General features: G+C 37.4%; 1 protein-coding gene across 1 annotated transcript in view; it reads right to left on the reverse strand.

Annotated features, from left to right (window-relative positions):
* The window catches only part of alk (ALK receptor tyrosine kinase), a gene marked incomplete at its 5' end in the record, with an annotated part of 278,465 nt that overhangs the window by 19,441 nt on the left and 235,402 nt on the right, over positions 1-23,622 (reverse strand). The window contains 12 exons of the mRNA XM_079458537.1: positions 125-280; positions 947-1,045; positions 1,156-1,326; positions 3,606-3,747; positions 4,073-4,183; positions 4,357-4,504; positions 5,209-5,374; positions 8,749-8,877; positions 17,361-17,455; positions 18,663-18,829; positions 21,788-21,888; positions 22,109-22,243. Coding sequence (XP_079314663.1) covers positions 125-280; positions 947-1,045; positions 1,156-1,326; positions 3,606-3,747; positions 4,073-4,183; positions 4,357-4,504; positions 5,209-5,374; positions 8,749-8,877; positions 17,361-17,455; positions 18,663-18,829; positions 21,788-21,888; positions 22,109-22,243 — 1,620 coding nt within the window. The remainder of the gene's footprint in view (positions 1-124; positions 281-946; positions 1,046-1,155; positions 1,327-3,605; positions 3,748-4,072; positions 4,184-4,356; positions 4,505-5,208; positions 5,375-8,748; positions 8,878-17,360; positions 17,456-18,662; positions 18,830-21,787; positions 21,889-22,108; positions 22,244-23,622) is intronic.

Raw genomic sequence — 23,622 nt, forward strand, 5'->3', positions numbered from 1 at the left:
AGGTAAGTGCTACACTTGAGAAATAACTTCATCATTCTGAGAATTTTTCCCCAGACTTTCATTTAACCATTTTACGAGACAGTCATTTGTCTGATGGTGGTAAAGTGTATTTTGATGAACTGACCCGTAGAGTTAATACACGACACTCCGTCTGGGGCTAGAGTGAGCTCTTCATCGCAGTAACAAACTGTGCCCTCAAAGGTTTCATGGCAATCTCCCGATTCACAGTGACTGCAGTTTTGCACTGGGTTGATGATAACCTCACCGTTTCCCTCCATGCCTGGAAACAACAATTTGTTATCATAGGTATAAAACGGTGGGGCTCATAATGAGTAAATGATGGTTTGATCAATGCAAGACTGAGTCGTCACCTCAAACCATTTTTTCCCCTGAGCATGCCCCCTTTCCCCAGGTTACTATGGAATTGGAAAAGGAAACTCCTTTGGATAACAATGTTAACTAAATAACTACTTTAACATTAAAATTGCCCTATATCAGATCTTTTGTATGTTTGGCAAAGAAGAAAACTTCTTGACTGACCAATCCTGCTTTAGTATATATACACTCTTAATAATAAATGTGCTACAATGGTTTCTTCACAGAAATGGAATAAAATACCCATGTTTGGTTCCCCAAATAACCATTCAGGTAAAGGTTCTTCAAAAAACACTCTTTATTACCTTTTCATGGACTAAAAACCCTTTCCACTACAAAGATCCTTTTGTAAAATAAAAACTTGGGTACTTTTCTAGTAATTGGTACATTTGGGATTTATTTTTTGCATCAATTCCAAGACCAGGAACATCAGATTTATGGTATGCAAGTAATAATAGCCCAAAATAAGATTATACATACTGTCTGGACATCATCAATGTCATCGCATGATGGACTTTTTATGTTGCATACTACATAGTTTTTATAGAACTGTATCTGTTCATTGTTTTACCTTTAAGTGGCTCCAGATACATCTCACCATCAGGGCTTATGAAAGATGTTCCATCATCTCCATCCTTTCTGGGATCATTATCCGGTGCTGCACTGCCCCCTATAGCCATGGAGGGAAGAAAATGAAATGTAACAAACCATCACAGAATCCAAATGAAGCCTAATGTTTTTTTAAAGCAATTGAACATAAAGACTGGTATGTGGTCTAACCTCTGTATCCTCCACCTCCTCCACCAGCTGTGCAGGCCCCTCCGCCACCACCAAAACCCCCTCGAGTCTTCCAGCCCATAAATTGACAGGGCTCTCCGCCCTGAGCTCCCAGGATGAGAGGCCTACCACCTTGAGGCACAGGGGCACTGTCATTCCAGCCTCCACCACCCCCTGTGAAACACAAAGAGCCAAGCAAATCATGAATATCTCCAAGGCAAAAGCACTATTTAGGCACCCTATTTCAAATACAACCCAGGATTGGTTGCAATCCGACCACAAATAAAGCTGTCTCTCATATATGAATATAATTATACTCAAACATAAAAGTAAAAAAATGAAAGGTCAGCCACGTTGCCTATGCTGAAAGCAACATGTTGCATCCTGACACAAGTAAAAGCCAACTATTAAAAAAGTAAAACCAACTATTAAAAAATGAACCGAGCTGTCCATACTGCAAGAGGCGTTTGATGATGGACGCCCACATTAAGATGCAATGCAAAACTCTATAGACACTTCATTTTCCCAGTCTTATTACATAAAATGTATTCAGCAAATATCCTATGTGTGAATTTATTGCTAAGAATTGTCTTTCTTGAAAGATAGACATTTTTTTTATTTCTTTCTTTAATCCTTTCAGTGGTGTGTTTTGAACTCCATAACACCATATATTCGTTCGAATATGCGTTTTAAAACAAGTGTTTAAACGTTCTAAACTATTTTACGTACTAAAGCACAATTTAGATCCTCCGTAAAAACAATGTGTTGCCACCACACTCAACACAATAGAGAAGAATGGTGTTGACCATCACTAGTAAATTATGAATACCATGAATATACCTTGGTGTCAAAAACATTTATTTTAGCACTTTTTTGTAAAAAACACATACCCATGATATTACGATAACATTTTGGTAAAAAACACATAAACATGATATTATTATTGACACGTGATCAGGATCGAATTAATATGCACAAATTAAATATTACAATTTTGTCATCACTTACAAATTGTGAGTTTATTGGTCTTAAACCAGAACTCACAATTTATTTACAACTAACTCTTTAATGATCATCTCTGTTGATTATTTTTATTATTTTAAACAAGTCTATCCTATATTGGTAGCTCTTTAATGGTTTCTTAGCAGCACATGTTTTGGAGGTAAAATATGTAGAGCTATCCAGTCATGACAATTATAACCACAATGTTGTCTCAGAGAAAGAAAAAGTAAAGAAACACATTCAGTGGCATTAGCCTTTAGTGAAACCAAAGTGAGTTGGTGTAAAATATGTCTTATGTATGTCTGCAAAACAGAAACATTATGCGATGTTCCCGATCAGCTATGAACAATAGTCTGAGGTACTATAAGAAATGCAAAAATACATTTATTTGATGTGGAATTTTTAAATTAAGTCAAAGAGACAACTGAGCCAGATGAATACACTAGCCGACTACTAATGTGTCAGGCTTAGATGACAAAATGAGGCAGAACAGAGAGTACATTAAATGTGCGTCAAAAGTTGCACAAGTAGGTCATGCCTTCATGTTCATTGGCCAAAAAAAGATGAAAACAGGTTGAACAGAAGTAGATGTGATGGTTTTGCGTTGGGTTGGATCCCAGCAGCAGTAAATCGAGAACAATGTGGGAGCTGTCCTTTGAAAACAGTGCTGCTGATAGAACCCATACTGAGAGCTCAGTGGGAGACATCCACGGCACCCGCAATACATGCACACACACACACACACATGTCTTTGATTGCTTATGTTATTATTATATTATTGTCATGTTCCCATCAGATGGCAAAAAGCCTATGTGTGCATTCACTTCTTTAAAAAATAATCTATACAGCGTGTAACCAAAGATCCACACACATTCACACACCCACACACAAATGCACATAAACAATTCTTAGAATGAGACTCAATCTCTTTCAAAGGGAATTCGCTAGAAGATGTGAAAAGTATTTATAACAAAAGTAAAATCCAATCTTGCACTATACATAGTGGATGTATAAATCTGTTCTGAAACATTATAGATTAAAAATGAATCAATTAATATAATCACTGTCTAAAGAGGCAAACATCTTGGGAAAGCTGCATGCTTTTCATTTCATGTAAGAAACCTTAAGCATACACTGGTTGTTTTAAGAAGATTTGACGGAGTTCTTTGGAGAACCGAAAATGGTTCTTCTATGTTTTTGTCGGTTAGCTGTATTTTTTGTAGTTTTTATTACTCAATCAAAACAAACCAACTGCAGTTGCATTGATATTACTTGGAAATGCACAAAAAAAACATGTTTTTGTTTTTAGATGAAATATCAGTTTTTTGGAAAGAAACTCTTCATTTAAAGTATTAAACTAAATATTAAACACAAGTTTAGCCTAATTCACGTGTAATTTAAGGAATTATAAATTAATGTTAAAGCTGTGTTGGGGTGCGGTTAAAGGATACCTGCTGCTCCTGATCTGCCATTACGCCCGGGAATGCTGGGATCTTTGTCCATCACTTCTTCTGCGTTTTCTGATTGACTGCTGTAGCCACGGCCACCACCTCCAGCAGCAATGAGCAAAGGAATGTGGACACCTTTCTCCACCTGTAACCGATGGAAACATGTTTAACTATATATATAAAATTGCATACACATAAACAATCCTAAAGACACGTAAACAACAGGTGTCTACATGACGAACGCAGAAGTTTAAATATTGCTTGATGTTTACTTAAATTAAAAACTGCAACTCTTTGTCAGTATATGTAAAAAACAGTGGCTGATTTGGTTGTATATTAACTTGAAGTCTGAAAGTCTTGATGGTCCTGGATGAACATCCTTTCATAATGGTTAGAGACTACAAGGACTGGGTAAGTGTTTTTGATTTTGAGGAATAGTTTAGGGTTAAGGCTGGAGTAAGTCTAATCACCCTGAAAACGTAGGTTGCCCCCCCTCCTCCGCCTCCCCCTCCCTTAAGCTGGGTCTTGTTGATGGAGGGTCCTTGCTGTTCTCTACAGATCCGGTCCATTGTAGTCACCATCTAGGAAAAATCATTCCAGCAAAACATTGATTTGTGTCTCATTTTATTTGAAACATTTTGTTTCTATTCATATCCTTAAGCACAGTGTAAAGGCCTCGATAAATATTGATGCGAAACATGTTTCAACTAAGGAACATCACAGAGAATAGATGTTGATTGATTGGCTCACTCACATTAGGGCAAGCGTACTCTCCTTCCTGTCCTACTAGAATATATAGTAGCTCATCCTTTTGCAATAGAAAGTCTCCGGTGATGTAGACCCCATGCGACTTCTGAACCGCCAAGACACTGCGTCCACCAGCTGCTCCGTACGCTGTGATCCTGAACCCCAAAATGGATTACTTAACAGATACTTTAAAGGGATTATTCACCCAAAACTTAAAATCCTTCATAATTTACCCACCTTCATGTGGTTCCAAATCAGTATACATTTCTTTGTTCTGATGAACACAGAGAAAGATCCTTTGGAAGAATGCTTATAACCAGACAGATTTTGACTACCATGGTAGTGCCCTAGAACTGTTTGCTGTTCTTCAACAGAACAAAAAAAATATTTTGAAGTATTTTTTCCAACTATTGTAGTCAATGGGGGGCAAAATCTGTCTGGTTTTAAGCATTCTTCCAAATACTATTCTCTGTGTTCATCAGAAAAAAAGTCATTTATACAGATTTGGAACAACTCGAAGGTGAGTAAATGATGACAGAATGTTCATTTTTGGGTTAAGTATCCTTTTCATTTATTTGTATAGGAGATATCTAGACTTCTCTACTGAGTTTCCTATGGGAATGTCATTATCAGCCTGCATACTACCTCAGCAATTCAGCTGATTCTTATTCCTTTCGTTCACAACAATTACCTAAATAGCCTGTCGGAGCTTGATAACAGGCTGCAATTGTCCCTAAGAACGTTTAAACATTACCTGTCAACAAAGTTACTGCTAAACTCTTAAAGGAGAACTCAGGTGGATATTTTGGCCTGTTGTAGTCGGGACATTGTGAGAGAGAAAGTGTGTTGTTCTGTGCACCTGTATTTCCTTGTCTCTGGGACCCGCCACATCTGGATACCCTTGAATGGTCCCTTAGTTCCCACAGTGACATTGACATTGGAATTGCGATAGAAGTTACTGCACTGGGTTGGCGTTGGACCATCTTGTCCTGTGGCTCCGCATGTGTGGAATATCCACTTGACAACTGCATACAAAAATGCACACAGATACATCAGCTCTAGTATAAACAAGCCTTATCTTCATACTATAAGCCCACTTCTCATTCAGCAGAAGTATCAACACTTACTACACAACACTGACATAGAATACAATGAACTATGTACTCTTAAATGAAGGGCATAAAAGATGCTATATGACATGTTTGGATGTCTGAACCATTGAACATCCAATGTAGTTAACAGTTACAGTCATAAAATAAGAACATAAAAGCAACAGAAGCTTAAAAACCTATAGGTGTTTTTCAGACCTTTAGATCAATGCTAAATGTCAAAGTATTTATGAAAAGAACAGCATAGGAACAATTTTGTCTTTCATAGAAAAGTCTGAAAGAAGTTAAATGGTGTGTTACAAGAATGTCATACTCTTTTTTTTATTGTTCTGCTGTTTTTAATATTGTTTTTTAATAATAAAAAAATCTGTGCAAGGTATATAAACTACACAGATCTGTAATTAGATCTAAAGCAAAATAAAAAGTTCGAGATGTGAGACAGATCCTGTGGGCTTGACAAATATTACCAATTATGGTCTCATGATACAAGTTCCTTTTATTAGACTTCTCAAAGATTTGATTGGTACAAATGGCTGAGTCATCGGAAGCCGAGCGGCGGAACTCAGTCCATCATGAGGTTAGCGGTCCGTTTCTTTTTTCTCATAAGAGGACGCATTCCCGCAGACAAAGTCGGAAGAAGTAATCAAGGAGACAAAGGCCGAGGGAGCTGATCTGACAGAAGAACATGCTCCCTCTCACCATAGCATTAAAGCTTCGGCAAACTCCCTCTTTCGGTGGGGATTTACTAGGCAAAATGAGGTGCCAGGATGGCAAAGGGAGAAATCGATGGAGGTTGATAGAAAAGTAGGGGGGCGAATGAAAAGAGGCAAAATTAGATCAAGTGAGATGGGCCCAGATGCCTAATAAATTGTTAAGAAGATAAAATAAAATAAATTCTAAAGCTGCAATATGTAACTTTTTTGACAAGAATAAAGGAAATAATTTTTCTCAGTGTTTAAGTTTTTAGCTTACCCCATTAGGGGTACTTCCAAGGTAGAAAGGCTTCAAGGCACTTTCAAATCAAATGTTTGCTTTACTGCCTGTCTCCTGAGATACTTGTTTGATTTTTGAAAGCATACTTTGTTGCCTTCCACGTCCCACAATGCCATGCAATTGCATGCACACAAAAGGTGATTGGTCGAGCAGGGTCAACCTTGAATAAATAAAATGATGACCGAGAAACTGGTAGCAAGAAAATGGTATTGCTTTTAATTGTGATTGGCTGTTTTGTGCACAAACGCTGCCTCCGTCAACGCCTGATCAAGGAAACAAGTCTGATGCCTAAGCTTATGAACGCAACATATACAATAACCTGCATACTCTAGTCAAGTCAAGTCAAATGTATTTTTATAGTCTGGTATAGAAACTCACACACCTAGAGTCTTTAAATAGTAATTGTCTTTAGCTCGAGTTGTGGTTTATAACAGCACAAAATTGCAAGCTGTATGAAGGTTTTGTTTGAAGTTAGGTGTAAAGTAGGGGCTTGTCCAAATCATGTTCTCAGTGCAGAAAGAACAATTTTATGAGATATACTGTGTTATAAAATTACTATTTATTTGTTTACTTTTGGGGGATTTAACTATAACATAAAAAGAACATCAAATGAGGCACACCGTTGGTTGCCGGTGAGACCAGATATTGGTTGTGTATGTTCAATGGTACAAATTCAAAACTATAACAAGAATTTCCTCACCATCGCCATGAAGAAATGAGTTGGTCATTTCCTGCAAAAATATGGTTGCATATGTAAATAGCAACCGTATACATAAGAATCAGTTCCAAAAATTCCTTCATTCTTTCAACGGTTTAGTTAACAGAGTTAATTAATTTGGGAGACACTCATATCTAAATCAGTTTACGCCGGTTCGAGGTACGCATATTATCAGGAAAACAAACGTGTTTAATCCATGACCTTGGTTTGTCTGCAGGGCAATAATCTACCAGTTGAGCTACAGGAGATTGATAAAGTGCTTTAATCGTGCATGCCACCAAAGTTGGATAACATCGTAGAGGACCTTGCGTAAGTGAGGCTCTGCTAATGAGTCTTGATGAATAGCCGAGTATCTCCTTATTCAGATTTTTTCTAAATGAAATGGTGTGAGAGTCATTACATAAACACTCGAGTGCACACCATTTATTGACACTTAACTTAAAAAAGGATAGAGGGACACGTGAATATGCCAAAAAGATCAATCTTTTTTTTTTAATTTCTGAATAGATTTTGTTGAAAAAAAACTGATTAGATTATAATTCATTTCCCGCTTAACTGTGCTAATATCCAGTGCTTAATTTGTCAATTCCGAGGTGCCGGAATAAGGGGGCGTGGCAGATCCGGCAAATTAACGGGGTGGGGAGAAGAGATGGAATGTGCAATCTCTGAGGGTTTTTCTATCTAACCATTTAGATGTTTTGATAATGTGCATAGAAAGCCTAAATGGAAAAGGATAAGCAAAGATAATCTCAGAATTATCAAATCAATTGAACGTGCTAGACGCAGATTTTATCTTGAGTTTACCTTAGTTCAAATGCACGTTAGGGTGATGGAAACCTGTTTATTAATTCTTGTCAACATGTATTTGCTCTTCGGGACCCCTGCAATGCATATTTCAACAAACCATATTCAAATCATTAGAAAAGATCTCCATTGGCTAAAATGCAGATTAGGAACATGTTGAAAATGTGCAGAGATGTAGGTCCCTAGAATTAATAACTGAGATATACTGTTTTACTGATGGCCTTTCAGATTTTAAATTTAGTAATAATGTACATAAAGTCCAGTAGATGGCACACTTTAGTTTTTCTGCATTGCTCTTCCTTTTAGTGTGACAGAACGAGAGAGAGAAAGACAGAGAGAGAAGCAGTCTCATAGACTCTGTTCATAAGCATTCATCTTCTATATTCATTAGAAGTCCAACATATTTGGTGTACTCAAGCATTTCAACATTTTCTTCTGTGCTCAGAAGGAAATACATGGTCCAGACTGAATTATGCTTGGTGTTTGGACTACATAACTAGGTGAAAACATAAATTCCAGTTTCTTTTAATGCATGAACAGTTAAGTAAATTGGAATTGGAGGATTTCTCTTTTTCGTCACTTAAACATCTATAAAGCTCCATTTGATCAACTAAACAGTGTTTGTTTTCTTTACCAAAATACTGTACTTTAAAAATTGAAAGGTTTAATTGCATTGGTAAAATTCCCAAAGAGCAAGCACTATAAAAGAGTAGAGTATCATCTGGAATCGAGACAAACACTTCAAGCACATGAAAAAGTTGAAAAGAAAACTCACATTCTGTCAATGTAGGTTGAAGAGAAAATGCTGGTTGAAGTGGTGTAGTGGTCTTGATGTTTTCATTGCTTGGTGTGAACGACACTTGGGTAGGGCTTGTAGGAACAACCGGAGGAAATTCTCCATTGGCTGAGGATGAGAGAAAAGACACAATACATGGTTGTAGTCCAACACCACCACTGCAGCCAGAGAAAAGGCCCCGGGCTTTGTTAAAGCGCCGTATCCAACACTGTGAGCCTACAGAAGCAACTCAAATAAACAACACTTTCACAAAAAAAAAATTTTTATGGCGATGGATGATACCGGTATGCTATAAAACTGGAAATGATATCAGCATCTTGAAGTTCAAAAGATTACTTGAATATGCATACAACCAAAATTCTTTTTTTCTAATGTAATATCCTTCACATTTCTATAAATGTTAATGATATGCTAATAAGACTGATTGCTGATGATGTAGAAGTCTCAAATAGGTTGACCTTAAAATCTTGAAAAGGAACTTTATACATGGTAAGATTATGACATTTATGTATTTGGCAGACGCTTTTATCCAAAGCTACGTAAATTGCATTATACTATCCATTTGTTTCAAAGTATGTGCAATCCCTGGGATCCAACCCATGACATTGGCGTTACTAGCGCCTTTTACCACTGAGCCACAGGAAAGCATCACACCTGGTAACAGTCCTGTACGTGTGAACAATGGACAGTGCGTTTATATTAACAGTAAAGTTACCATGTCCCATAACATGTCAGGTGAGTTCCAGCCAACCAGATATCTTTCTCTCTTTTGAGAGTTTTTGACATTTTTATTACCATCTGATGGGATTTTCATGGGGTAGTATTTTTCTGTGTTCTAAAAGGCTGATGTACATATGCATCGCTATGAACTAGCTGTAGAAAGAAAGGGAAAATAATTAGGATAAATCAATCAGCGATGTGTTGACGGAAGAAATGCGTTTTTAAAAGATGGCAACCAAGTCTACTGATCTTCTAGCAGCAGGTAGATCATTCCACCAATGTGGAACAGATCCAGAGAAGGTATGGGAGAGTGACTTTTTTCCTGCTCCATTTAAGAACCTTAAGTCTCTAACTTTGACTCAGATGTTTCTTATTTGTTTGAGTTAATATCGACATATTAAGTAATACTTACTTTTAATAGTTGCTTGAGGCTTGATTTTTTTCCCCAACAATGCCTCGTGAGTCCAGGCTGTACATCTGGATCATACAAAGACAGTGTCTTGCCATGATAGTTAGTTAATTTATTTGTATACTTAGTGAAGCTACTATATACTATGTAAGCTATCAAAACCTATACCTTTGAGGATTCCTAGCAAGTTGTTCTTTGCCATTCTCTTGGTCTACAGTTCAGAGCTTCAGTATTTCTATTCCAAATGGCATCTTTGGCAAACACAACCCCTGTGAGATACATTGGAGCATTCCACTCATGTTGCTGGGAAGCTTCGCATTTCACGTTGCTCATTAGGGAAACACCAAACCATCTAATTTTGACTCAGATGTTTCTTATTTTTTTGAGTTTATATCGAAAATATTAAGTAATACTTACTTTTAAATGCAAATTTGACCACATTTGAGCTGAGTTATTAACATTTTAAAATATCGTATTTTCTCATCTCAGAAAAATCAGACACGAGAGACAAAAGTTTCAAGTTACTTTCTGTTTAGCAAAGACAATAGGGACTTTGTAGAGATTTCATCTCTGATCTTTCTTATGGGATTCATACTGACTTACTAACTTTTTTTACTTGCAATGACAGCTTGAACTGTTTCTAACCAAAATACTTTGTTCTAAGAACCATTCAGGGATGGAAATGTACAGAATGCCTTGGGAGAAACGCATGTACAGTACAGAGTTACAAATGATCTGCTTATGAAGTCCGACCGAGGTTGTATCTCCTTATTGGTGCTGCTAGATCTTAGTGCTGCATTCGACACCATTGACCACAGCATGCTCCTACATAGACTCGAAATTGATGTCGGTATTAAGGAAATAGCTTTGAAATGGCTTAGATCTTATTTATGCGACTGTTTTCAATATGTAGCAATAAACAATGAGGTATCACGCAAATCGCAAGTCCAGTACGGTGTACCACAGGGCTCAATCTTAGGGCCTATGCTCTTCGCATTATACATGCTACCTCTAGGAGATATAATAAAGCGACACGGAGTAAGGTTTCACTGTTATGCTGATGATACGCAACTTTATATTTCCTCGAAGCCTCATGAAACACAGCAATTCCATCGAATAGTGGAATGCATAGTCGATAAAAAAGAAGTGGATGAGTAGCAATTTTTTATTACTGAACTCGGACAAAACTGAAGTGTTACTTATCGGACTGAAAACTGCCCTACGTAACAACCAAGAATACTGCTTAACTATTGATGGATCTTCCATAAAACCCTCATCTTCAGCTAAGAATCTTGGATTTATATTCGATAGTACTCTGTCATTTGAGAACCAGGTCGCCAACACCTGTAAAATTGTGTTTTTCCATCTTAAAAATATATCTAAACTACGTCATATGCTGTCACCATCAGATGCAGAGAAGCTTATACATGCCTTTATGACATCAAGGCTAGATTCCTGTAATGCACTATTAGGTGGTTGCCCTGCAGGCCTATTACAAAAACTCCAACTGGTCCAAAATGCGGCAGCTCGAGTTCTTACGCGTATAAAAAATGTATGAGCATATTAGCCCGGTTCTGTCAACCTTGCACTGGTTACCTATAAAGCATCGCATAAACTTTAAAATCTTGCTTATTACCTATAAAGCCTTGCATGGTTTAGCTCCTCAATACTTGAGAGAACTTCTAACGTATTAAAGTCCATCACATGCACTACGCTCTCAGGTGTCAGGTCAGTTGGTAATACCTAGAATTTCAAAATCAAGTGCAGGCGGCAGATCCTTTTCCCATCTAGCGCCTAAACTTTGGAACAGTCTTCCCTGCACTGTGCGGGAGGCAGACACACTCTGTCAGTTTAAATCTAGACTAAAGACGCATCTTTTTAATCTTGCACTACACTATCATAATATATATATTTCAAAGATCTAGGCTGCACTAGTTAGATCAAGCGGAACCAGGGACACTTCCAATAACAACTGATGCATTTGTTGCATCAAAGAGTGCAGAACAGTACTCTACTCTCAGCCAGTCCTGTCTCATTGTCAGTAGTCAACTATTTCTGACATATCAGACATATATTATGATATTTTAATAAGCCACTTAACTTCTCTAATAGTGCAAAGCTTCGACACTGGTTTTATAATGTACAAATGGATTTTAAAGCATGTATATTACTTATTTTACAGAATAAAGCAAGAGAGATATGGTTAAACAGCTGTGAATTAACCAAGTACTTACCAAGTACAACATGTCAGATAGAATTGGTTTGATTATGAAGCACATTATACTTTCCTTTATTGAACATAAAACATACAGCTAAACTCCACGAAACCAGACAACCACCGCCAAGGGTGTCAAGAGCCAAGTTCATGTTTCTTAATTACTATGACAAGCCACATGCGCTCCTGCATTGTTCCAATTGTCAACTCTCTGTGAAGACAAATCATCCCTTTCCCCACACGTAGCCTCCTCAGACAATACTGGGACTCTGTGAAAAATGCTGCCTCTCATCTCCATCCCATAATTATCGCTTTAAAAATACTCATCTACTCTCACAAAACTCCTGCACCACTCTGACTACAGTTGGTATCATTCATCACAATCTGGACTCCCTGTTGCTGACACCTTCCCATGATGCACCGTCTCGAATTGTTACCTGTCCTTCCATTCCAGGGATCAGGATGGGGGACCCTAAATATGTTAAAAGCCTCTATTTACAAAAAGGAAATAAAAGTTGTGTCTCACGTAAAGCACAAAAGTATGCAACCATTACTTCAAATTATAATATCCCAGGTGAACACTAGCAGAAGTAAGATCATGAATAAACTTCACATGCCTGACGTGGCCCAGAATGCAGTGAAGGACTTCCCAATCACCACTCACCAGACTTTGCATAACGTTTTTTATCTGCCTGATATCACTGTGCATGACATTGATCATGTGAAGCTGAGTCCCAGGTGACTAATTTTATCCAATCATCCTAAATACATTTTAATCTTAATATCTTGCAACAAAGTTGCAGGCCTATATGACTGTGTTACACTAACGTTCATTAGTATTTGTCAGAAAATTAGATTATGTACATTTATTACATAATGCATACTGCATGCATTACCCCAACTGTTAGAATGTATGGACTATTCATAGTATTCTGATACAGGAAGCAGACACTGCAGTAGGCAAGACTTGGTAGTCTAAAGTTCCTTCAGCTGTGGAAGAATGTAATCCTTTGCTTCAGGAAAAACTGTCACTCAGCAAAGTTTCATTTTAAATCTGCTGGGACAATCAGGAAAGAGCTTAGTCATCACTCCTCAAAAACTTCAATATGTCTCCATATCCAATTGGCCAGTTGTGGTAGGTCTACTATAATCCAAATCCTAAAGCTTAAAAATGACCACCTAACACCAAAGAGACAGAATCAGAGAGTCAGCGTCACAAAATGTAAACATTGTAGTTATTCCAACAATACTTCTCAATATTGTTGATATTTGACCTGAAGATTTTTTACTGAGAGAAATAATGGCATAAGCCAGACTCAATATTGTGTCTTTCGATTGAGCACTGCAGCTCGATGTGCCAGATTGCACCCGCTTAACCATGACTCTAACATGCGTTAGTATTCTAATCTTGTTTATACCCAGAGGTGTGAATGAATTCAGATGGAGCTGAAAGCCAGAGCTGTCCGGCCCACTGTCAGTTTTTGTTAAGGGGGATGCCTGATGAGGGCTTTTATATACAGTATGTGCTTTGTAGTTTAGAAAGCAGTGCTTATTGCAATTTTCAGGGAGAACAGTGGATCAAGGCAGGCATCCATTGAACTTACGTCTATGTAATATGGAGTTGAAAGAGGAAGGACAAAAACATTGAAACATTTGTCCTAAATTCAAAATTCAGAGCATTTACCATTGGAGCAAATAATATCTGTACTCAATCGCTAGTAACATTTATATTTATGCTTGAGGCTTGATTTTTTCCCCAACAATGCCTCGGTGAGTCTAGGCTGTACATCTGCATCACACACAGACAGTATCTTGCCATGATAGTAAGTTAATTTATTTGTATACTTAGTGTACATACTTAGTGAAGCCAAAAATCCAATACTGTTTGTTTTTCCAAAGGATTTGCCCAATTCATGTTGACTACTATATACCATATAAGCTATCAAAACCTATCACTTTGAGGATTCCTAGCAAGTTGTTCTTTGCCATTCCCTTGGTCTACAGTTCAGAGCTTCAGAATTTCTATCCAAATGGCATCTTTGGCAAACACAACCCCTGTGAGATACATTGGAGCATTCCACTCATGTTGCTGGGAACTTTCGCATTTCACGTTGCTCATTAGGGAAACACCAAACCATCGCTGAGCAGCTGGCATTGTCATAAAAGCAACACTGGCTGATTTTATGAGGTCTGGGCACCACAGGTAGTATAGCAGAATGAGTGTCTCTGGGCATAAAATCCAGAATTTTTTTTTGACTTTTTCTGACATCTTTTTTTATTTAACTATGCCATCAGAGGCTGCCACTCAGGGTGGGATATGCAAATTTCAGACTGATATGACTCCCTGTTCTGGCGAGCAAACTCATAAAAACAGAATAAAAGAGTCTGTAGCCATGCCAGAACTGAGGAATAGAGGTAAACAGCTACAAAGTGAAACCAATGCCATCTGCTTCAACTGGAGGACAGTGACCGGAATTGATGGTATTTTACAGAAAATTTAATCTAGAAGCAAGGCCGCCTCCTGGAGCAAATTGGGGTTAAGATGTTTACTCAAATGAACGATTGTCCTGGCTTATAAACCGTAAGGGTCCGAAGCACATTTCCAGATACCATCTGTGACCTTTAACCAGCAATCACACCAACCAACCGAAATAAATCTAGTCTCATTTGTGATGTTCTTTCCCATAGGCATCTCCCCCATATTATGAATGTTAAGAGAACCCAATATATTGTTACCCCAAGAAATAAGACTGGATACTTCACTTCAGACTCTATTGCTGATTGACTTGTGATGTACTGCAACTATACTATTTAATTTAAGCATGGAATAAGGACAGAATATATTCATTGGCACATTCAAAAGAGCCATCTGAAATGGAGAGAGGAGAGAGAGGGTAAAAATATGATGCCGCAGTGCCACGTTGAATCAATGCGTGGCAGAAAATTATGTCAGTTACAAATTGCTGGGCAAGTGAGCCATTCTACGTCAGTAGCACTCTCTCTATATTAGACATGCTGTTGTCCCACCCTTAGATCTTCAGAAGATGAAAATCTCATTGTGTATAATGATATTATATCACACTGTTAGGATCAAAGTGTCAACCATCAATTACATTTTCATTGATCTAACCTTTTACTTTTAGTCCCGTATAGTCTGCCATCCCATAATAATTATATGTTATACAGAACAATTACAGCATTATATGACAATTGAAGATGTAATGGCGCTTAAAATTGGAACGTAGTTTCCTGCATGTATTATTTATGTAATATAAGTTCACGTTCAGCTGTTTTGCTTTTTATTACAGGTTGATAATGCAAAACAACATGTTTTAAAACTCAAAACCAGTAACAAATTATTATATTTTAATATTATAGTTTAGATATTGCAATAAACAATTTAAAAACCTTATCCACTCAATCTGGAATTATTCCACTTGGGTTTTCTTACAAAGTTACCAGTGTCTGGGAGAATTTTTTTACAATATGAGCTACATTATTTAGTAGATAATTCAGAGCACATACCAAAGCTACCAAAACGAGTGATTTGTATAGTGTTTAATCCTTGATCGTTGCCTTTTTGTTTGTAATTCTTGGTATTTTTCCATCTGCACTGTATCCTGAGCTGATCTTCAAAACCGTCTAAAGAGTCTGCTCAGGCGGCTCACAGTTTTGTGAAGAGAACATGAAACTCGAGAGGCTTGTCAAATGTCCACTTAGCACTAGCTTAAAGGTCTTGTCATTCTTGTGTCCTCATTGAACTGGAATCTCAGTTGACATGTGACTGAGTCTTTGCACAAAGAAAAGGCCTCCAGCTTAAGGTGATTTATATGAAAGCACAAGCTATGTCTCTAAGTCTGTATTTCATAGCACAATGAATTAGGCTTCTGTCTGAAGAACTTTGAGTGTAAACTCAATAATATATTTTAGTCATGACATATATTTACACTTTATTACTAACAGATTAGTAACAACCAAATTTTTTATATTAATGTCTAATATGTTAAAACTGTGTTTTTCTTGACATACTACTGTATGTAACATTGGACATGAATTTGGTATTACTGGTACTACCAATTGATGCCATCGCTGCACCCCTGTACCACTGTAGTTTAGTTAAGGGCAGTTCTTAAATAATGAAGTTTGTAATGAAGTACAAATCTTTGCACATATATAACAGATGTACTGTTAAATATGGATAAACATCAAGTAAAATTGTAGATCGAAGTGTAAAAGAGCTAACACCGAATATATCAATTCAATCAATTCTGGACTGCGCTGAAACCGAAACTAGATATCAACCAGAAAAAGTCAAACAGTCATCATATTCTCATGATACACCCACACAGGGTCAATTTTTTCAAATTATTACAAACAATGATAAGGTTTTCAATAAAGGAAGTTCACTGAAAAGAACAGTTCCAAACACTATTCATTCACATGCCACCTCAACATTTTCTTTGCTCTCTTAAAATGTTGGGTAATTTCAACCCAGCATTGGGTAAAAAATGTACAAACTTAACTGTTGGGTTAAATTGAGCTATATATTATATTCCATATTTTTTTATATTTAAACTAACAATGTGTTGAAACAACCCAGTATTCGTAATTTATAACCAAACGATTGGGTTTGACTATATTTGACTAGGGCCTTTAATCAATGTTTGATTATCTGCATGCACACATTAAATCAAACAAATCCAATTGTGGCGAGCAGGGCGGGACGAGAGCCGTGGGGGAACGGCGCGAGGCCGGTGACGTGAGTGATAACAAGCGCCAGCTGCGCGTGCACCGGTCTCGCATCTCTCACGGAGGAGCTCGGGAAGCATAAGAGAGGAGCGACAACAGGAAGGGCGAGAGAGGACCAGGGCTGGAGTGTATGTTGTGTTTTTTATGTTTGTGTTGTATTTTAAGTTAGTTTTGTTGTTTGTTTGTTTATTTTATCAAAAGCTTATGTTGCGTTCGCCGATTCCAGCCTCCTTCCTTTTATGGATGTTTGTTACATGAGAGCAGTCTCGGGGGTACCCCCTCGGGAGTACCCTCCGCTTAGTTAGCAAAAGGGAGGGCGACTTTGTCTTTGACCTAACACTGGGTTGATATAACCCAACCTTTTTAGAGTGCACTAAAGGTGCCAGAGTGCCAGAAACTAAAAACTATTTATCAAAAGATTAATAGTTATATTCATTCTGTCCTTTTAAAATGCCATAATCTCAGATATTAAAAATAGTACAAATGCAATTAACTTACTTTCAAGGAAACATTCCATGCTTAGAGTAAAGTTGTCCACAGCAAAAGCATTTCCTGCACCAGAAGAAATATCTGCATTGAACTGCAGGTAGAACCTAAAGTGTGAAAGAGTTATAACAACAGAGAAAAAATCATTTTAAATAGTCTTTAACTCATGACATAAATAAATAAAATCTGAATAACACGATGATAACCCATCAGAAGAATGGATTAAAATTTTTGCTACACACTGTGAAACAAAAATATTCTGTCATCATTTACTCTTGCGAGTAACACCATTTGTTAGCTCTTAAATCTCTTTAACACTTGTAAATTTTGACTGTGCATGTAAATGCACGCAATGATGTCAAACGCCATTTTCAAATCGTGTTTGAATGTATGCACAACGGAGATTACAGAAAGGTACAGATTGAAAACATACTGGTTTGGAACAATGTTTCACTGCATGATGACAAAACATTTTTGTGTGAACTGATGTTACAGTACATTTACAGATGTACTGTAAATGCTGTTCTCCGCTAAAGGGTTTCCCTCAATCCTTTATGTTCTTCATGCTAGTTCATTTTGAATAATTTTTGGAAAGAGTTTCATTTACTTGCTCTATTATATGATTATCTCACCTAACAACTATTGGGTCAAAAAGGGCTCATTGGTTCTCAGGACACGAGAGTTAACTGGTATGCTGTGATGTCTAAAGGTTGCATAAATTGGGAAAAGTCTAACAAGAAAGGGGAAAGGGGCAAGGAATGACATTTTTATCACTCTCTGTGGACCGGAATTAGTATGGCTTGAAAAACGGAGCAAAGGTTGTGGCGATGGGAATTGTGGGGGTTTTGGGAGGGGTTGATAAGAGTCCAATCAAACATGTAGATATGTAAAAGCCTACTATTTTCCTCTACCCCTCTTTACGTCTACAAGGCAAGAGCAGTTATTAATTGGAGTAAAAGTGACGATTGAATATTGGGCCTCTTCATTGATTTTTTATTCTAAAGAGAGTGATATGGTAAGCCAGGGATGCGGGCGCTCTACTGGGCCCATAGGCTGGGACATGGCACCAGTGGGATCAATTATGATTTCTAGGTAAACTTGTGGGTTTGAGCAAAACTGAAAGCAAATGAGAACAGTTTGCACAAGAGTAAGTGAAAATGTATTGGTTAAACTGTATATTTCAAACCTCAATTTGCATTAATATTTTTTGGAACGTACTTGCCATAGTTTATGTGTGATTATTTTAAATCCCAATTCCATACTTATGTCACAGACAACATGAAGAATAAATTTAAAGTTTTCGACAAGACTTACAGATCCACCAATCCAAAAAGAGGTAAGGTAATGAGTCTCCATCCGTTCTTCATATCAGCCTCGTTCGTTGAGTTCCAGAGACTGCGATGGGCCTCTGGACCTGTGCTGTTCTCTATAATCCAGAGGGATAGCACTCCATTTGAAGATCCACACATCCAAAACTTGACCTAAAGAAGATATTACAAAATCTGAACTAAGCACCGCTCTTTTGCCAAAATGACGCCATAATCCTGTGTTTTCAGTCTCCAAAATTGTGGATATTTTAAGATGAATTATGTGATCTACAGCAGAAGCACAAATGTTTAATTCTATTAGGATGGCCCGCTGTTACCTGATTTAATCGAAAGAACATAAATTGAAATGTTCTCTTATTTCCATGATGCTGTCTAAATAACCATTTATATATCGGAAACTGCATTGTAATTTTTTCAACAGTTACATATATCAGGTTGCACTTTATTTTAAAGTTTATTTTTACTTAAACTGTACCTGTATAAGTTTAGGTTTAGGGGTAGGTTCAGTTTTAGTTCCTAGTTATTACCCAGTTATTGTATTTACAGTAATAAGTAAACAGTATGTACATGGGAAACAGGACTGTTAAATAAAGTGATACCATATATCGGTTCTTATTTATTTCATGAAGTAGTGTGTTCAATATTCAAAGACGGGAAACAATATAATTGTGTTTGCTTGCTTTTAATGTCATCAGTCAGTCTCATTATGTCCTTTGCATCGGACTTATGAAAAGACCAGCTGTAAAAAGGATATGAGGCCTTTCCTATCACAAGTAATGCTGAGAACAACGTCTTGAGACAGAGACGATCACGGTCATAGTCTAGAGTCCTGTCCCGTGTCTGGGTCCAGTCCACAATGCAGTCAAGGCCCGCTGTGCCTTCACAAGGCTCTGGGCTCCGTTCATACAAGAGCAGCTTTTACTGCACATCCATCCAACGCTGTCAGTCAAGACGTCTCATAAAGCCCAATACAACGCCCTTCTTCCACCCTATTTATCTACCCTCCATATTCTCTCTGACATTCTCTCTTTCTTTCTTACTTCAGTATTTTATCCCACTTTTGTTTCTCTGCTCCATCTCTGTCAGTTGTTCCCTTTGCAACCCTCCGTTTGAGTGTTTTTCCTGAAGTGTTTTGCAGTTGTGTAATTTAACTTTCCCAGCAGGTTTGTGTGTGAGGCATAGAACGATGGGTTCAAGGTCTATTAATTCAGAATCTAACATGGACGGAACTTCCTGACTAAAGCCAGACATCTTACCATGCTTTAAAATGGACATTAACATTCCACATTTGGTTGCCAAATTTCTGTGTAATAAAATTCAAGAAACATTAAAATGAGGGTATAACAATAACCTCCTGAGCTATTATGCACCCTTAAAACGTCACTTATTTCTTTAAACATTGAAAAAGTACCAGCTAAAACCAAATTAATGGCATGTAACCTTTTGTTACAACATTTCATGGAAACATGAAAATGATAAGAAGAAACTACACTGTGGGATGTTATTGTGACATGAAAAAAAGAAGAGGATAGAATAATTCGTCTCTAGATTATTTAGTCACATTCAGAATGGAACACTGCTTACTGCAAACTGCAGTACTATTCATTTAGGATCATTACTAGTTTGTTACCCTATTATCTTTTAAAGGCTAAGAATAGAATACTACAATATTTAAGTTATTTAGCATGGATATTGTGCATTATATGTACACAATATGTTCATAGCAGGTATGCATAAAATGTCCAAATACATAATTAAACAATGAATACAAATACATATTACAAATCATGGCTAATATTAATTCTGGCCCATTTATCATACAAGAAATAGATACATATAATAAAAAATATTAAGTAGGTCATCAGAGTTCTCTAGGACAAAACAAAAAGAGTCAAAAGAGATCTGTCCACGTGAGCTCACTGCATCCTGGGGTCTATATCCAACCCTGTGTTCTGTCGAATTGTCCTACCCTGTCAGATATTCCTCCCGCAGTGCAAAATAAACAGGTAGGATTCATTTACAGTGCAAAACCCCTATCAAATTGTCCTACCAGTAATAAATAAAAATGTAGAATGATTTAATAACCAATCAAGATTGTTGTAGAAGTATAAAATTAATAGGTAGGAGGATTTTACAGCGCAAAAAAAAATTACGTAACATTGATGTGAGGAAGCCGGGTTGGACAATCTGAAGGTAAGATGACATTTCAGGACACGGGCCCACATTACATTTAGCCCTACCCACATTCAAGTGTGATGTCAGAAGCCATGCTTATGTACAGTATGGGCAGATCGAGGTGGGGACTAACAAAAGGCTGCATGAAGTCAAACACACCCAATGTTATGGATTATAAATGGTTGTGGCTTCTGGTCACCTGGGCATGGCTTCTGACATCACACTTGGATGTGGGTGGAGTTGAATGTTGCTGTAGCCTACGGTGGACATTCAACTCCACCCACATCCAAGGGTGATGTCAGAAGCCATGCCCAGGTGACCAGAAGCCACAACCATTTATTATACTAGGTGGAATATTATATTCTAATAGAATTTCCACTGTCCAATATCTTGTTAATATTAATCAAACCTAGAAATTGAAAAGAAAGAGAGAATTATTGCTCTTGACTAGATAAAGTAGCTTCAAAAAGCCCTTTAAAATGTAACATGAACAAGTTGTTAAAAAAAACCTAGAGGGAAAAGGAAAGTTTTCGCAGATTTAAATCACAAGCTTGCTTCTCAAACGTAAAGCAGACAGCAATTAAGGATGTTTTTGCATTTGATTGCTTTTTCAGATTTGCATATATATAAAAAACTGCTAACTAAACACAACACACATGGTATCTGCAGAAACAGTAGTTTCTGTAGCCTTTCTCTTTTCTTGTCTTACTGGCCATAATCTAAAATTGCCATAACTGCTCAAGTCATATTTGTATTCTGCGCAAGGCTATAGGTGTAGTGTTGAGATCTTTGTGCACAGGCAAGAATACATTTGCTAGCAACACCAAATTAGGCTTAATAAAAACTGCTTAAAACATCATCCAGCCTATTGCACAATCACAGCATGCCTCAGCTACGGTTGTTTGTGTAATACAGAAAATGGTGGTGCCTTCTTACCATGCAATGGGCATTCCGCAGTGGGTAGAAGAAAAGCGGACTTCGGACTTGGGCTGATCCCTGCTGACCTTTGGGCTGACTGTCAATGGCCAACACCGCTCCTGCCAGAGTGATGAAAGACATTAAACAAATTCACAAAAGGAAACATCCTACCAAAAGAAAAAGCATAGAAGATTGACACCATGATCCACCTCTAAGTTTTTTCTTCAAAATAAATGGCTTGGGAGCTTACAAAAACGAGTAAGAAAAATGTATACATTACTTTTATAGAATACTTTTTAAACAATTTGAATTTAATTTGAAGATGTTTGGGCAGAGCACCTGATGATGGACAGCTGTTCCTTAGGCCTTTGGGAATGGACGGATGGACCCGCCATTGGGGACCGCTACCTGGAACCACTTGCCAGCTGCAGTCTTCCCTTCCAAACGAGCAATAGCTTCCATTGAGGAACTGACCTAAAGAAATTAAAAGAAAAGAACACTAAGGAGAAAGCAAGAGATATTGGGCCAACAATCTTACTATCTACTATCCAGCTCAATTGCTTGAAGACCTTGATGAAAAAGTCTTCGACCATTTATAAATGTCTGAAGAGGCACAAGAGGACAGCTGAGAGACAAGGGAGTGTAAATGAGGGTATGGTTTTTAGGTAAAGCAACAGAAAGACAGGGAATGAAATGAAGAAAGGCCATATTAGCAACAGTCCCCCAAGCCCTCCTATCAACAGACAATTCATTCAAGCCCTCGCTGGGCTGCAGGCAAGGATCTGACCTTCATTAAGAAACATGGGGAGAAGAAACATGCTTGCCCTCCAGCGATCAACTTGCATTACTGAGGATAAATTGCCTGCTAGCATGTACCTTATAGGTTTAGCTTGAAGTGATCATATAGTCTGAGTTTAGGCGAATAAAATGACATGTAAGATGCAGTGTCTCTATACACATGATAAAATAAAATGAAGTGATAATAGAAACACATTGTTAATCTAAAACAGACTTTTCTTGAAAAGAAAACCTAATAAGAATAGTCTAAAAAATAAACTTTATCGGTTTCTTGACAATCATTCCAAAACGTTTTTTCCAGTTATGTGCATAATATATTACTAATGCATAAAATGCAATTATGTTGAAGGTTTAATGCAGCAAAAAAACATGGATTCCCTCCAGTGATTCACTGCATTGCTAAAGATTAATTGCCTGTTCGCATGCAACAGTACTTGCATAAAATGACATGCAACGTTGACATGTTTCCAAGCAGTGTCTGCTTTTATAGGATGAAGCATGACATGACAATACATTAAAAACGGTTGAAATGGTAAATAGGAAAAAGTCCTAGCTTTAAGACTGACAGATTTTGTGCTAGTATTTGGCCTTGTCAGAACTTTCCATGGTTTATTGTAGTTTTTTGTCCTTTTGCATATATGGATAGGACCGTGCAGAGTGAGACAGGAAATAATGGGACGAGAGAGAGGAAATTAGAAACCGGGACCACGAGCCAGGATTCGAACTCGGGTCGCTGGAGGTCCTACTGCAATAACTTTCTTGTTTTAATTAAATTAAAATAGATCCTCTGCTTCTAAATCAATATTTTACTTTAATCAATTTCTTTGTTGTTTATAGACCAGTTATAGACCAATATCTGTGCCCTTATTTTAATTCAAAGTAAAATGTATTACATATATATCGTCAAAACTGCAGAGACTCATGTAGACACATCTTATCTGGTCTTCTTAGGTCTATTATCAACAAGCTTGGTAACAAAGTTAATTAAAGAGACACCGAAACCTTGTTGTGCAAATGAGATGTGTTCAATGTATGTCAAAAGAGAATGATTAGGA

The sequence above is a fragment of the Barbatula barbatula genome, assembly GCF_947034865.1.
Source record: "Barbatula barbatula genome assembly, chromosome: 6".
Taxonomy (NCBI): domain Eukaryota; kingdom Metazoa; phylum Chordata; class Actinopteri; order Cypriniformes; family Nemacheilidae; genus Barbatula; species Barbatula barbatula.